The sequence below is a fragment of the Ranitomeya variabilis genome, chromosome 3, assembly GCF_051348905.1.
Source record: "Ranitomeya variabilis isolate aRanVar5 chromosome 3, aRanVar5.hap1, whole genome shotgun sequence".
Classification (NCBI taxonomy): Eukaryota; Metazoa; Chordata; class Amphibia; order Anura; family Dendrobatidae; genus Ranitomeya; species Ranitomeya variabilis.
This window is the reverse complement of record NC_135234.1, coordinates 449,351,521-449,366,628: the sequence shown is the minus strand read 5'-3', so window position 1 is coordinate 449,366,628 and position 15,108 is coordinate 449,351,521. Positions and strand designations below refer to the sequence as shown.

The 15,108-nt window shown below is 42.8% G+C and overlaps 1 protein-coding gene across 2 annotated transcripts in view; it reads left to right on the top strand.

Annotated features, from left to right (window-relative positions):
- The window catches only part of CRACDL (CRACD like), a 154,286-nt gene that overhangs the window by 91,300 nt on the left and 47,878 nt on the right, over positions 1 to 15,108 (top strand). For both annotated transcript variants that reach the window (XM_077296521.1, XM_077296522.1), the window contains exon 2: positions 3,696 to 3,757. In XM_077296521.1, the coding sequence (XP_077152636.1) occupies positions 3,709 to 3,757 (49 nt within the window). In that variant the 5' untranslated portion in view covers positions 3,696 to 3,708. The remainder of the gene's footprint in view (positions 1 to 3,695; positions 3,758 to 15,108) is intronic.

The following is a 15,108-nucleotide window of genomic DNA, read 5'->3' as shown; positions in this document are numbered from 1 at the left end:
TCACTTGTGGGGGGTTTCTACTGTTTAGGCACATTAGGGGCTCTGCAAACGCAATGTGACGCCTGCAGACCATTCCATCTAAGTCTGCATTCCAAATGGCGCTCCTTCCCTTCCAAGCCCTCCCATGCGCCCAAACGGTGGTTCCCCCCCATATATGGGGTATCAGCGCACTCAAGACAAATTGGACAACAACTTTGGGGGTCCAATTTCTCATGTTACCCTCGGAAAAATACAAAACTGGGGGCTAAAAAATAATTTTTGTGGGAAAAAATTTTTGTTTTATTTTTACGGCTCTGCATTATAAACTTCTGTGAAGCCCTTGGTGGGTCAAAGTGCTCACCACACATCTAGATAAGTTCCTTAGGGGGTCTACTTTCCAAAATGGTGTCACTTGTGGGGGGTTTCAATGTTTAGGCACATCAGTGGCTCTCCAAACGCAACATGGTGTCCCATCTCAATTCCTGTCAATTTTGCATTGAAAAGTCAAACGGCGCTCCTTCCCTTCCGAGCTCTGCCATGCGCCCAAACAGTGGTTTACCCCCACATATGGGGTATCAGCATACTCAGGACAAATTGTACAACAATGTTTGGGGTCCATTTTCTCCTGTTACCCTTGGTAAAATAAAACAAATTGGAGCTGAAGTAAATTGTTTGTGAAAAAAAGTTAAATGTTCATTTTTATTTAAACATTCCAAAAATTCCTGTGAAACACCTGAAGGGTTAATAAACTTCTTGAATGTGGTTTTGAGCACCTTGAGGGGTGCAGTTTTTAGAATGGTGTCATACTTGGGTATTTTCTATCATATAGACCCCTCAAAATGACTTCAAATGAGATGTGGTCCCTAAAAAAAAATGGTGTTGTAAAAATGAGAAATTGTTGGTCAACTTTTAACCCTTATAACTCCCTAACAAAAAAAAATTTTGGTTCCAAAATTGTGCTGATGTAAAGTAGACATGTGGGAAATGTTACTTATTAAGTATTTTGTGTGACATATCTCTGTGATTTAATTGCATAAAAATTCAAAGTTGGAAAATTGCGAAATTTTCAAAATTTTCGCCAAATTTCCATTTTTTTTCCACAAATAAACGCAGGTAATATCACAGAAATTTTACCACTATCATGACATGAAATACAATATGTCTCGAGAAAACAATGTCAGAATCACTGGGATCCGTTGAAGCGTTCCAGAGTTATAACCTCATAAAGGGACAGTGGTCAGAATTGTAAAAATTGGCCCGGTCCATAACGTGCAAACCACCCTTGGGGGTAAAGGGGTTAAATTGTACAGATTATGGGTGGCATTAAAAGTGGAAGAAGTTCTGAAATGATTTTCCTTGGTATTGATTATTTTTATATGACACTGCATTTTAACAGAGGTGTATATACTTTTTATATGCACTGTTATTGTTATGAATGTAACACACAATCACGGGTAACGGAAAATGAAAGACCTACTGCAGGGAGACGCCGCACCCAAACCCAAGTGGTCCCTGGACAGATTAGAAAGACCCTAGCCACACAACTCAACAACATCCCTTCGGACTTGACTCACCGAAAAGGCCACCAAGGGATTTCTCCTACCTCCTAAAGAACCACACTATCAACTAGAGGAGAGGGAAGTGTGCAGGAAGATACCCAAGGTGAGAAAATTAAAATATGTTGATAAGGTTAGAAAGGGAAAGCTAAGGAGATCCAAAAGTAAACAGAACAAGTATATCCTCACAGAAACCTAACTACCTGAAAGGAAACTGGGAAGGAAGACAGACTCACTGCAGGAATTCAACTGGTGTTTAACATGCAAATTAAACCCCTTTGCTGAAGGCCTGGAACTCCTAAACCACCTAGAGGTATAGTCAGCAAGGAAGTGCAATGAAGGGTGAAAATATAACCCCTAACGCAGAATGTAATAGGGCAGACCAAAACGGGTAAATGGAAAACACCTGGAGAGAAGCAAACCAAAAAAATAAAAACAATTGGAACCATCAGTATTTGGACAGAGTAATAAAGGCAATAGCTCAGCAGACAGAGGAACCGACTGCGTAGCAACAGGTCACTGGATCGAATCCCCAAATCGAGCCCTTATAGTTATCCTCTCTATGGCTCATAGAGGCATACACCAGGGTTTCACATATGTGCTGAAAGTGAAGCTAAAAATGCAATGGGAACAGAGCCTAAAAGTAACAACTTGTTTTCTGATCAACCTATTTGCTTGAAGTCCCACTTTTCTGCCTGGACATACAAAATCTGTTATCTTTATCTAGCCTGCATAGACAGTGGGCACAAGGCAAAACTTAAATGCTAACAAAAACTCCATATTTGAGTTCATTCATGAGGCAAGATGGTAATGATAATCAGAATTAAAGGACCACAAGTGTTGGCACACAATTAGACTGCTCAATGATGATTTGCATAATGTGTTGGATAGGTATAAAGTAGGCTGAGGGGGTAAAATGTGGGCATGTTTAGAAAGGGTTAAGAACGTGGTGTTAGTAGTTTGATCTAAGTTGTGGACTTCTAAGTTTAAATGTGTTCTCCTGACATTACTCTGCACTACTGCATAATACCAGTGATTGTCTGTCTGCTGTCTCTAAGGCTGGTTTCACATTTGCGGATGGAGGTGCTGCGGAGGGCTGCGTACGTCCTTCGTGAAGCTCTGCCCACCACGGCACCTCCTCCGGTCAGCTCCGCCTACATCGACGTGGATACCCTATATTTACCATTGTGGCCGCGCTTAGTAACCCGATATTTACCCTGGTTACCATTGTAAAAGTTAAAAAAAAAAAACCACTACATACTCACATTCTGATGTCTGTCACGTCCCCCGGCGTCCACAGGGTTAAAACTGCTTTCGGCATGAGCGCTTGCTAATGCTGCGCTGCTGCCGAGAGCTTCCTGCACTGACTGTGTCAGCGCCGGCCGTAAAGCAGAGCACAGCGGTGACGTCACCGCTGTGCTCTGCCGGCGCTGACACATTCAGTGCAGGGAAGCTCTCGGCAGCAGCCCAGCATTAGCAAGCGCTCATACCGAAAGCAGTTTTAACCCTGTGGACGCCGGCGGGGGACGTGACAGACATCAGAATGTGAGTATGTAGTGTTTTTTTTTTTTTTACTTTTACAATGGTAACCAGGGTAAATATCGGGTTACTAAGCCCGACCCTGCATTTAGTAACCCGATGTTTACCCTGGTTACCCGGGTGCTGCAGGGGGACTTCGGCATCGTTGAAGTCGTTCCCCTGATCGTTGGTCGCTGGAGAGAGCTGTCTGTGTGACAGCTCCCCAGCGACCACACAACGACTTACCAACGATCACGGCCAGGTCGTATTGCTGGTCGTGATCGTTGGTAAGTCATTTAGTGTAACGGTACCATAACACTTTGCATCTGCACATATACAGTTGCTGACTGGTAACCAGTTCCTGCAGCTTTAGACAAGTACCGTTATTTAAGATGGCGGGACCGTATAATGTTCAAGAATACTGCTTCATTTACATAAAACATAAAAAAACATGTTCAGCCATGGGCCGTTTGTCATTTTTGTATTGATTTTCCAATTTGAAACATATGACATATATTCGGAAAATGTTTTCATTACGTTTCATTTTGTGTTTTACGCTTTGCTGGTCAGAATGCTCCCCGAAGAAAAAAGAATTGTGTCAAAGAAATGCAGTATTTTTCACATTTTTTTTCTCATTTCTAGGTCACCTATTCGGATGGAGCCAAAAGTGAAAGAAGGAGAGAGCCTTGTAGATGATAACGCGGGTATGTCGAAATAATGTCATCTGCATTTTTTTGCGTTCCTCTAGGGTAAGTTCAAATGTTGAGATTTTTTGTGCGGATTTTTCTGCAGTGTGGCCTTGCAATGGTTTTTGTAGAAGATTTGCCCGAGCTTGCAGCCTTTCCATTGCAAAGGGTAAAATCCATGTTGAATTCCGCACAAAGAATTAACATGCAGCGGATTTTCAATTCCGCACTGCTGATCAATTTCTGTACAGAAATTTTCAGCAACGTGAGATTTGGTGCCATCTCCGCTATTTAGCTTGTACTGTCACGCACTTGGTTCATTACTTGGTTCGTTCTTAGCAAATTAAAATATTACTCTTATATGAACACTAGGTGGCAGTATGCATCTACATTATGGGATGCCAGTAGCTGATAACTACATTTATAAACTTTGTTAAATACTGATATCACAGATCATTTTTTTTGTATTAACACAGATGAAAAGAACTGCTAATATCAGGCGTTCTGTATTTTTTTCTACTTAATGTTACTTTTTTATTTCTAACTTCATTTAATTATGACCTTCATTAGACCATAGTCCTAATATGTTAGAAGTATTCCCTTTATACTATATTCGGTTGTGTTCTAATATTCCATCACAGCATATTATTGAGTTTCTGTTTATAGAAGCACTGCCACTACCATTTGTATTGTTTAAATGTGTGTATGGGGATGTAATGTAGTGTAAGGGAATTAATATTCTCTCCTACCACTGCTCTCTTCGTTATCTGATGCCGTTCTCCTGCTCTTTTGAATGACATCACCACTCTGCAGACTGGCCGGGTCACACTGCGCTCTGATTGACCCGGAAGTGACTTTTACAACATTAGCCTATAGAGCTTCAGATCGAAGGCTCCAAAGGCTTTCATTATAACAGCGTATTCCTGCTCACGCATAGTGTGTAGAAAGAGCTGGCAGGTCTCGTTTGCTGTGCCGTCACTGGGAAGAGCAGAAGAAAGGCACTGGACACCGAAGAGAGCAGTGGTAGGAGAGTGTACTAACATTCTCACGCTACTTTACATGCAAATACATATTTGATCAATAACAAATTTTAGTGGCAGTGCTTCTTTAAAGGGAACCTGTCACCCCCAAAATGGAAGATGAGCTAAGCCCACCGGCATCAGGGGCTTATCTACAGCATTCTGTAATGCTGTAGATAAACCCCCGATGTCTCCTGAAAGATGAGAAAAAGAGGTTAGATTATACTCACCCAGGGGCGGTCCGGTCTGGAGCCACAGCGTGAAGACAAGAAGAGGACGTCATCGTAAGAAGATGGGAGGCCCCGGACCGGACCATGACGCCCATCAGACCAGACCGCCCCTGGGTGAGTATAATCTAACCTCTTTTTCTCATCTTTCAGGATACATCGGGGGCTTATCTACAGCACAGTGTGGGTATTATTATTTTACTGGGGGGATGACGTAGAGATTTAGAAGGGGTTGTTTGAGTAGTGGGCAACCTATGTAATATCTCTTTTAGAAGGTCTCAATGGTTGTATGCTCTACTGAATAATAGTGACATAAAAAAAAAGAAAAAAAGTAAGTTTCTGGATTGTGAAATGAATTACTAAGGTAGATTTGGATTGCTTCATAACATAGTAGGCAAGATAGCAGCTTCTATGTGAAAGAATTGCAATGAATCCATAAAAATCAGGTGCCCTCATCCGATTTACAGAAGAAATTAGTGGATGCTGCAATTTTTTTTTTTAAAACATTGAATCAGTCCATAATGAAAATTTCTCATCAGCACTGCCCCATTAAATAACATTGGTCCCAGTGAGGTCCATTTCTTTTTTTACAGGCAGCCCATGAGCCAAAAATACAGTTGTGTGAGCAAGTCTTTTGTCTGCAGCCTTTTCTACATGATCATCAAACATAAGTTTTATTGGTGATCGATTCCATTTTTGGTAGTTGGCCAACTAAAAACCCCTTTTATTATCCAAGGTGGCATAGTTTACCAACCAGTTTCAAATGTAATGAGACAAAATCGGATTTAAAAAATTCAGAGGAATTAGAGGAATTTCTGAGATATTTTTATCTATTTTTTGTGTATTTTCTTTGTTTAGTGTTCCTTTAAAGACGTCATTATGTAAAATCTTTTAAATGTTTTAGCCCTTTTTGCAGTACAGGGAATCTCTCAGGTTAGGTCAGTTTTACTAGTCTTTCAGCAGTCAACAATCTTTTGCTTCTGCTAATAACAGATCACATAATAATAATTTACAATCTACTCCTGCTTTTTCTCCTTCTACAGTAAATGCAACCGTAGTGCAAACGAAAGAATGGAGTATACAACATCCCACAAAATAGATAAAATAATTTTTATTCAGTTATCACATATAAATTCATAGTCAAACAGACACTACAATACATAGAGGAAAATATGGAGGAGACATGATGGTAGGCTAGGGGGCGCGTGGGAGACAAAATGTAACCAAGGGAAGCAGGACCAGATAGATAGCCAATGTAAGCAGCATAAGTAGCAAAATGTCTGGTGATAAAGAAGTAAAAAAAAAAAAAGTGTCAAAGACACCAGACACACATGCTGCAGTAAATAAATTCTGCTTACCCATCCTAGGTGGCGGCTCCCACACCTCTCCCTGCGGCCCCTTGACGCGCATTTCGCGTTTGCAGCTTTTGAAAGCTGACCCCCTTTTGAAAAAGCTGCAAACCCGAAACGTGTTAAGTTGTTAATATGTTATCCTGTATAATTTTCTATTCATATGTAACTTCTGTCATATATTACAGTAAGGATCTGGTCACATTTATGATGGGGCTTTCTAGCAGATGTTCCATAGAGGTTTCCATTACTTTTGACTACAAGAATACGGTTATTTTCACACATCGGTGAACCATAGATTGTGCTTGGATCAGAAGACAGATCTAACTATTTCATATATTCCCATGAAGCTGTCAGCTCAGGTTTGGAAACCCAACGGTTGGGTCTGGTCTTCGGATCCAAGCATGCTATTAAAACAGTGAAAACTTATACAGTCATGGCCAAAAGTATTGACACCCCTGCAATTCTGTCAGATAATACTCAGTTTCTTCCTGAAAATGATTGCAAACACAAATTCTTTGGTATTATTATCTTCATTTAATTTGACTTAAATGAAAAAACACAAAAGAGAATGAAGCAAAAAGCAAAATATTGGTCATTTCACACAAAACTCCAAAAATGGGCCAGACAAAAGTATTGACACCCTCAACCTAATACTTGGTTGCACAACCTTTAGCCAAAATAACTGCGACCAACCGCTTCCGGCAACCATCAATGAGTTTCTTACAATGCTCAGCTGGAATTTTAGACCATTCTTCTTTGGCAAACTTCTCCAGGTCCCTGATATTTGAAGGGTGCCTTCTCCAGACTGCCATTTTTAGATCTCTCCACAGGTGTTCTATGGGATTCAGGTCTGGACTCATTGCTGGCCACCTTAGAAGTCTCCAGTGCTTTCTCTCGAACCATTTTCTAGTGCTTTTTGAAGTGTGTTTTGGGTCATTGTCCTGCTGGAAGACCCATGACCTCTGAGGGAGACCCAGCTTTCTCACACTGGGCCCTACATTATGCTACAAAATTTGTTGGTAGTCTTCAGACTTCATAATGCCATGCACACGGTAAAGCAGTCCAGTGCCAGAGGCAGCAAAGCAGCCCCAAAACATCAGGGAACCTCCGCCATGTGTGACTGTAGGGACCGTGTTCTTTTCTTTGAATGCCTCTTTTTTTCTCATATAAACTCTATGTTGATGCCTTTGCCCAAAAAGCACTAGTTTCGTCTCTTCTGACCAGAGAACATTCTTCCAAAACTTTTTAGGCTTTTTCAGGTAAGTTTTGGCAAACTCCAGCCTGGCTTTTTTATGTCTCGGGGTAAGAAGTGGGGTCTTCCAGGGTCTCCTACCATACAGTCCCTTTTCATTCAGACGCCGACAGATAGTACGGGTTGACACTGTTGTACCCTCGGATTGCAGGGCAGCTTGAACTTGTTTGGATGTTAGTCGAGGTTCTTTATCCAATATCCGCACAATCTTGCGTTGAAATCTCTTGTCAATTTTTCTTTTCCGTCCACATCTAGGGAGGTTAGCCACAGTGCCATGGGCTTTAAACTTCTTGATGACACTGCGCACGGTAGACACAGGAACATTCAGGTCTTTGGAGATGGACTTGTAGCCTTGAGATTGCTCATGCTTCCTCACAATTTGGTTTCTCAAGTCCTCAGACAGTTCTTTGGTCTTCTTTCTTTTCTCCATGCTCATGCTCAATGTGGTACACACAAGGACAAAGGACAGAAGTTGAGTCAACTTTAATCCATGTCAACTGGCTGCAAGTGTGATATAGTTATTGCCAACACCTGTTAGGTGCCACAGGTAAGTTACAGGTGCTGTTAATTACACAAATTAGAGAAGCAGCACATGATTTTTCGAACAGTGCCAATACTTTTGTCCACCCCCTTTTTTATGTTTGGTGTGGAATTATATCCAATTTGGCTTTAGGACAATTCTTTTTGTGTTTTTTTCATTTAAGACAAATTAATTGAAGATAATAATACCAAAGAATTTGTGTTTGCAATCATTTTCAGGAAGAAACTGAGTATTATCTGACAGAATTGCAGGGGTGTCAATACTTTTGGCCATGACTGTATGTAAATCCCAAATGGACGCATTTATAAGTCATATGGGCCAGCCAGGCACTACTAATACCAGGTGAACAATAGATGCCATAGCGCAGATCTGAACTGAGTCTAATATACCAATACAGGTGTTGTCTGGTGTCAATAATAAAATGTGGCCTTTGCAGTAATATAACGAAATCAACATGTCATACCTGTTGCTACTCTAGTGCGCTATATTTCTTTTTTTACCACCATATTTTAATACATATGAATCATGGGAAATATATTTAGAAAATAAGTAATAACATCACTATTAGAAATGTGTCCGTAGTGGTAATTCCCTTTGCCTGCTCCACAGGCTCCATGCTTCTTTAGGGTAACTTCCCACCAAGTTACCAGCAGATCCGGAGACAAATTGTTTCTAAGGCGCTAGAGCTAATTTTATTCCTTTATTTATCCAAAATGCATCATCAAGGCAAAGTTTCTGCCAGCATGCCATTTTGCTTATGCTTGAAAAAGGGCGATTGATGGCTGGAACATTGACTTGATGATGCATCTTGGATAAATAAAGGAATGAAATTATCCCTACGATCACTATTCCAAATAATATCTAATAATTACAGTTACTGCTAAGTTTCTTTCCCAGCTGATAATCAGGCTAAGCTGCTTGGTTTCCATATTGTGCCCTGCCAGTAAAGTCCGTTTTGTTATTGACTTAATAGAAAGCAAATGCACATTTTTTATAGCATTTGATACAAAGGAAGAACTAATGTATGGCTCCTTTTTCCATTAATGTCATTTGTATCTTCAGGGGATAGAGCACAGATTATCACTACCAGCCTACAAATGTTGGCGTTTATCGCCTCTGTTTAGCAAGATCACTCGACTTAGATATGCTCTACACAACAATGAGTACTGTATATCCGGAATAAAATAAAGCCTGTGTAGATCGGCCACATTTAGACCCCTGTTTTTCTATAAACAGCAGGATTTTCCTGTTCAGCATTTTCACATATTCCGGAGTATTTATAGCAAATTAGAAGATTTACTGGAACATTTACTGGACCTATCTACTACTAGATATTTCCCAATGTTTACAGATATTGATTTATTGCTTCTCCTCTTATTACTTCCATGCTTGAGCACATTACTAGTGACATTATCGTCATTGGATTGCATATTTTTTGCTTTCTATGGCCAAAAAAACGTTACTGTGCCTTACCAAATATTTAGTCTTTCCAGGTTAAAGGGGTTATCTGGGACTTCTTAATAATAATTCTTTAGAAGAACTCACTGGCAGGTAGTTGCAATCAGAGGAGGCCACAATTGGTCTCCCTAGTGGTCTAGTGAGGGTTTTATGGATTATTATTATTATTATTATTTATTGTTATAGCACCATTTATTCCATGGCGCTTTACATGTGAGGAGGGGTATACATAATAAAAACAAGTACAATAATCTTAAACAATACAAGTCATAACTGGTACAGGAGGAGTGAGGACCCTGCCCGCGAAGGCTCACAATCTACAAGGGATGGGTGAGAATACAGTAGGTGAGGATAGAGCTGGTCATGCAGCGGTTTGGTTGATCGGTGGTTACTGCAGGTTGTAGGCTTGTCAGAAGAGGTGGGTCTTCAGGTTCTTTTTGAAGATTTCGATGGTAGGCGAGAGTCTGATGTGTTGTGGTAGAGGGTTCCAGAGTAGGGGTGATAGTAAGCTATAAAAAACTGGTATATTATAATCTTGTTTGCATAAAAAGACATGTCTTTTTAGTCAATAATGTTTATTTTGTAAAAATGATCCAATATTTGATTAATCTTGGTCATTATTGTATAGTTAGGATTACAAGATACTGGCATGCAATTTTCGGGAAAATAATTCAGACATACCGTAATTTCACACTCATAATAGGTTTTGTTCATTAATACAATAACACCACCTTTATCAATCAACTTAATTATTAATGACTCATCTGACTTTGGGGTCTTTAGAGCTGTTGTTGTCCACTCAACGTTCCAATTGCAGTTAACTTGGAAATAAAAATAAAAATAAAATGGAAATGTCCCAACTTAAAAAACTTAAGAGTGGTCACAATGTCCCGGAAAATCAAATTGATATAATCTTTGACACCACAATGTTTTTTAGGTGGTTTCAATGGGTTCTTAATTCCTAGTCCTTAGGCAGATAAGTAGAGTGGGTCAGACACGGATTCCCGTGTTCGAGTCGAAAAATATGCTTTCAATCGTAAACTATGATAAAAGTATTTTAATTCTCTATCAAAAAGAAAAGCAGTAAGTTATCCCCTAAAGTAAAATGATAACCCCTTTTGGAAGAGCCTATGTTGGGCCAGTAGGTTTTTTGAAGAAATGTTCATGACAAGGGCAGTGCCCTTACCTTGGAATTTCTCTGTATCATCTGTGTTGGTGGATTTGTGGCGTCTGGTCCTTTGGAATGTGTGCTTGGTCACAGTGGCTCGCATTGTGTGCATTTTTATAAAAACTGTGGGCAACGTGCATGTGAATAATACTCACTGCCTGAGCATGTGAAAAACAATCTTGTGAAGAGAGACGGTGGATGGTATTATGCGAGTTCTGAAATTTTAATAACAATCTGCAATATCTCGTAGAACTTTATGAATTATGTTGTTCGACAATAATTATCCAAAAGTTTTAGTTTTAGTTTTTAAATTCAATAAGATCAGTTGTTATCAGATCAAAAATCAAGATTAAATCAAGATTATCAAAAATAAAGATTATTATTATTATCAGATCAGCTGCTAATTCATTCTCAGTTGAGCATACTTTATCTGTTGATCGCCTTCTGGAGAAATTCGATATTAAGCAGTATGAAATTATTTGTACATTTTTTGATAATGCTTAAATTTTACTGCAGAACTCTTTGTTTGTAAGAAAATGGTAGGGCGTAAATTCATTCTCAAGCCCTGTGATATCATTTGTAATTTATGATAATTAGCAATATTGGAACAGGGTAAGTCATAAGAAATAAGTCATCTACACTCAAGTTCCCAGTCCCGAGACTTCAGTTGGGTTTTTGAAGTACGAAGTGAATTTCCTGTGGTGTAAAGCTATAACAGTATTGTCATGTCAGACACTGTCCAGACCAGGTCGTCTGACAGACAGCGGTAATTCCGCGTTTGACCACTGTTTGCTCATTGGCGTCGACTAGTTTTTGTCTGGCTGCTCCGGGGTTAATTTATCTGATCCTCGGATTGGAAGCTGGGCCATGCCCATTTCCTTTACATGGTTCTCCTGATCTTTTGGCGTCGCCGATTATAGCTTCTGTCTTATCCGTAGTTATCTCGGTCCGGAGTGGAGAGCTGGTTGTTGGAGAATCGTTGCTGGTGGTGTATTTTCCTCTGTCTTATTTACTCCTTCCTATATGTAACAACTCTGCTGGCATCACAGCATGGCCTCGCATTTCTCACACTATCTTACCCACTGCTCCAGGTCATGTTGTGGTTTCTGTTTCTTGCCAGCTCCATGTTCTGTGTCTCTGCTCTCCTGCATGCTTCATGGCTGTGTGTGTATAGGGGGCCGGCGCCTGAACTCTCTGGTTCTTATAGGAATCAGGTGCATCTGTCCAATCTGTTCCTGACCAATTACCAAGAGGCCTCCAGTATATAGTGCAGCTCCACCCAGTGTTCTGGGCCTGTGCAATGTGTTAGCTCAGTTAGTGTCTTGCTTCTGAGTTTGCCTGGCCTTTCTCTGAGTTACTCCCTCTCTGGAGGATTTTCTGTGTTATTTCCTTGGTCTTGTTGTCCGCCCACCAGGAGGCAGTATATCCTGGTCCCAGTGTCTTTGTCCTTGTGTCTTGTTCCATTGCCTTGTCTGCACTTAGTCTTACCTCGGTCTCCTAGTCTTTGGCTTCCTTCCCTGTTGTCTTTCCTTGTATTCTCAGTCTGCTTACACTCCGCACTCTTGCAGCTCTGCCTGCTCTGAACCTTTGTGACTTTACCTCTGCTCCTCACTTCTGCGTTTCTGCTCCTTTCTACTCAGCTTATCTTCTGCTGTTGCAGTTATCCCTTGCTGCAGCTTCTCTCCACATTCTTTGTGGCTCTGCTCAGCTTTGCTGCAGAGACCCCTCCCGCAGCTCCTCTCCGCTCCTTGCGGTTCTACCTGGCTCCGCTCCTTGCGGTTCTACCTGGCTCCGCTCCTTGCGGTTCTACCTGGCTCCGCTCCTTGCGGTTCTACCTGGCTCCGCTCCTTGCGGTTCTACCTGGCTCCGCTCCTTGCAGTTCTACCTGGCTCCGCTCCTTGCGGTTCTACCTGGCTCCGCTCCTTGCGGTTCTACCTGGCTCCGCTTCTTGCGTTTCTACCTGGCTCCGCTCCTTGCGTTTCTACCTGGCTCCGCTCCTTGCGTTTCTACCTGGCTCCGCTCCTTGCGTTTCTACCTGGCTCCGCTCCTTGCGTTTCTACCTGGCTCCGCTCCTTGCGTTTCTACCTGGCTCCGCTCCTTGCGGTTCTACCTGGCTCCGCTCCTTGCGGTTCTACCTGGCTCCGCTCCTTGCGGTTCTACCTGGCTCCGCTCCTTGCGGTTCTACTTCTCCTGCACTTGGCTCCGCCTCCTGCCTGTCTGCACTTGGCTCCGCCTCCAGCTCTTGGCTCCGCCTCCTGCCTGTCTGCACTTGGCTCCAGCTCTTGGCTCCGCCTCCTGCGGTTTTGCACTTGGCTCCGCCTCCTGCGGTTTTGCACTTGGCTCCGCCTCCTGCTCTTGGCTCCGCCTCCTGCATTTCTGTTCTTGGCTCTAGCTCCTGTGCTTTCGCTCTGCATCCGCTCTTGCGGTCTTTATCTACTTATTCCTAGGTCCTCGTGTCTGAACAGGTTCTTACCCTTTCTACATACCTGCCTGCAGACCGGTCCCTACCGGTTCTTCCAGTGTACCAGTCTTGTCCACCAGTCCTGCCAGAGAGCCAGCCGTGCCCGCCTGCCTTTCCAGAGAGCCAGCCGTGCCCGCCTGCCTTTCCAGAGAGCCAGCCGTGCCCGCCTGCCTACCAGAGAGCCAGCCGTGCCCGCCTGCCTGACAGTGTTCCTGTTGTACCCGTCTGCCTGCCTATGTGCCAGCCGTGCCCGCTTGCTTGTCTATGTTCCGTTCCCCGGTGGGATCAGCAGCCACAACCAGACTCCACCCTGGAGTGGTACCTGGTAGCTTCCTATTGCACAAGTCTGACCTCACCATCAGAGGCTCCAGCGAACACCTAGGAAGCTACTTAGTTACGCCCCTTCCAGGGAGGTTTGGTCTGTGGCACAGTGGGGCCACACACCTCCGCACGCCCGCGCCAACCAGTCTGGGCGCGAGCATGACACTATATTTGTATTTATTTTGCCCTGCACCTTTACAGTGTATTCCTGATTGACTGCGGCGTGGTGTATATTTTCCTTTATCCTTGTTTGTTATAACTGTGGGTATTGGTCTATTGCATTCAATGGGTGGTGGGCGGTGGTGTTCAGTCTAGGGCTGAATCAGGAGTCAGGGTGAGGGTGGAGGCCTGAACATGCACACCTTCAGTGTAAACTTCAGGTAGAGGGTCAGACAGGGTTTCCCTAGTCTGAGGGATATTGCAGGGGCCCGGGTTATTAGCTCTCGCCCTCCTTGTATCCCCGTGACATTTATACAGCCAGTTGTTGTATCGTCATAGGAGTAGGTAGATGTAGACATCTGGCCAGGTTCTCAGTACAGTTAGATAATATGGTAAAGCACACTCAGCTTATGGTGGGTGCTCCAGTGATAGGGATGGTTGTCCCAATCAATCTCAATGAAAGTCATTCTGACATGGCTTTTCAAAGTACAACAGTCTCATCAGATCTATCCAAAGGGAACCTGTCATGAGATTCATGCGGCCCAAACCAGGCAGCATGAATCAGAGTCTGACTGTGTGATTGCTTTACTTGGTGGTGTTTCAGAGAAACATAGTTTGTAAAGCTGGCTGGGAACAATAAGGAGGGACCTGACTAATCTGAAGCTGTCCCCAGCTGGCTTCTCCCTACTCTGTTCGTTTTGATTAACAGGTCTCGACTTATGTCAATCGGTTGGGTAGGGAGAACTCTGCAGACTGCATCAGACAGGTCAGTTCTGTTCCGATAGTCCCTGGCTGAGTTTCCCAACTATATTTTCACTGCTGTGTTCAAAGTAAAACATAGTGTTTGCAATTGTGCAGCCCGCTTCTGTTTCATGTTGCCTGTGAATCAGGCAGCATGAATCTAATGATAGATTTAATTTAATAGGAATCTGTCAGCATAATTTCACATCTCAGACTATTTATATAGACATCTTTCAATGCAAACTCCATCCATTACATGGCCAGTGTGTTCCTTTGTTAGGCCGGTGTCATACTTGCAACTGCAATGCGAGAAACTTGCGTGAGTCTCTCGCACCTCAATACCCGGCACTGCCGCTGGCGGTTTGGACCGGAGCACTCAGCTGCATAGAAATACATGCAACCGCACACTCCGGTCCCGAGTGCCAGCGGCAGTGCCAGGTATTGAGGCGCGAGTTTCTCGTAATGCAGTTGCAAGTGTGACCCCAGCCTTACTGAGAGATCAACATTTGACTTATATACAAATGAGGCTCAAGAGCTATTGTAGATCTGAAGCCTCTATCACTACAGCTCCATTCACAGCACGACCTCCGCCTGCTTGACTGGTGGCCTCTATGCTGTGTGACATCAGGCAAAGGAGTCGTCGACAGGGGCTGACTGGCCCAGGTGGCAA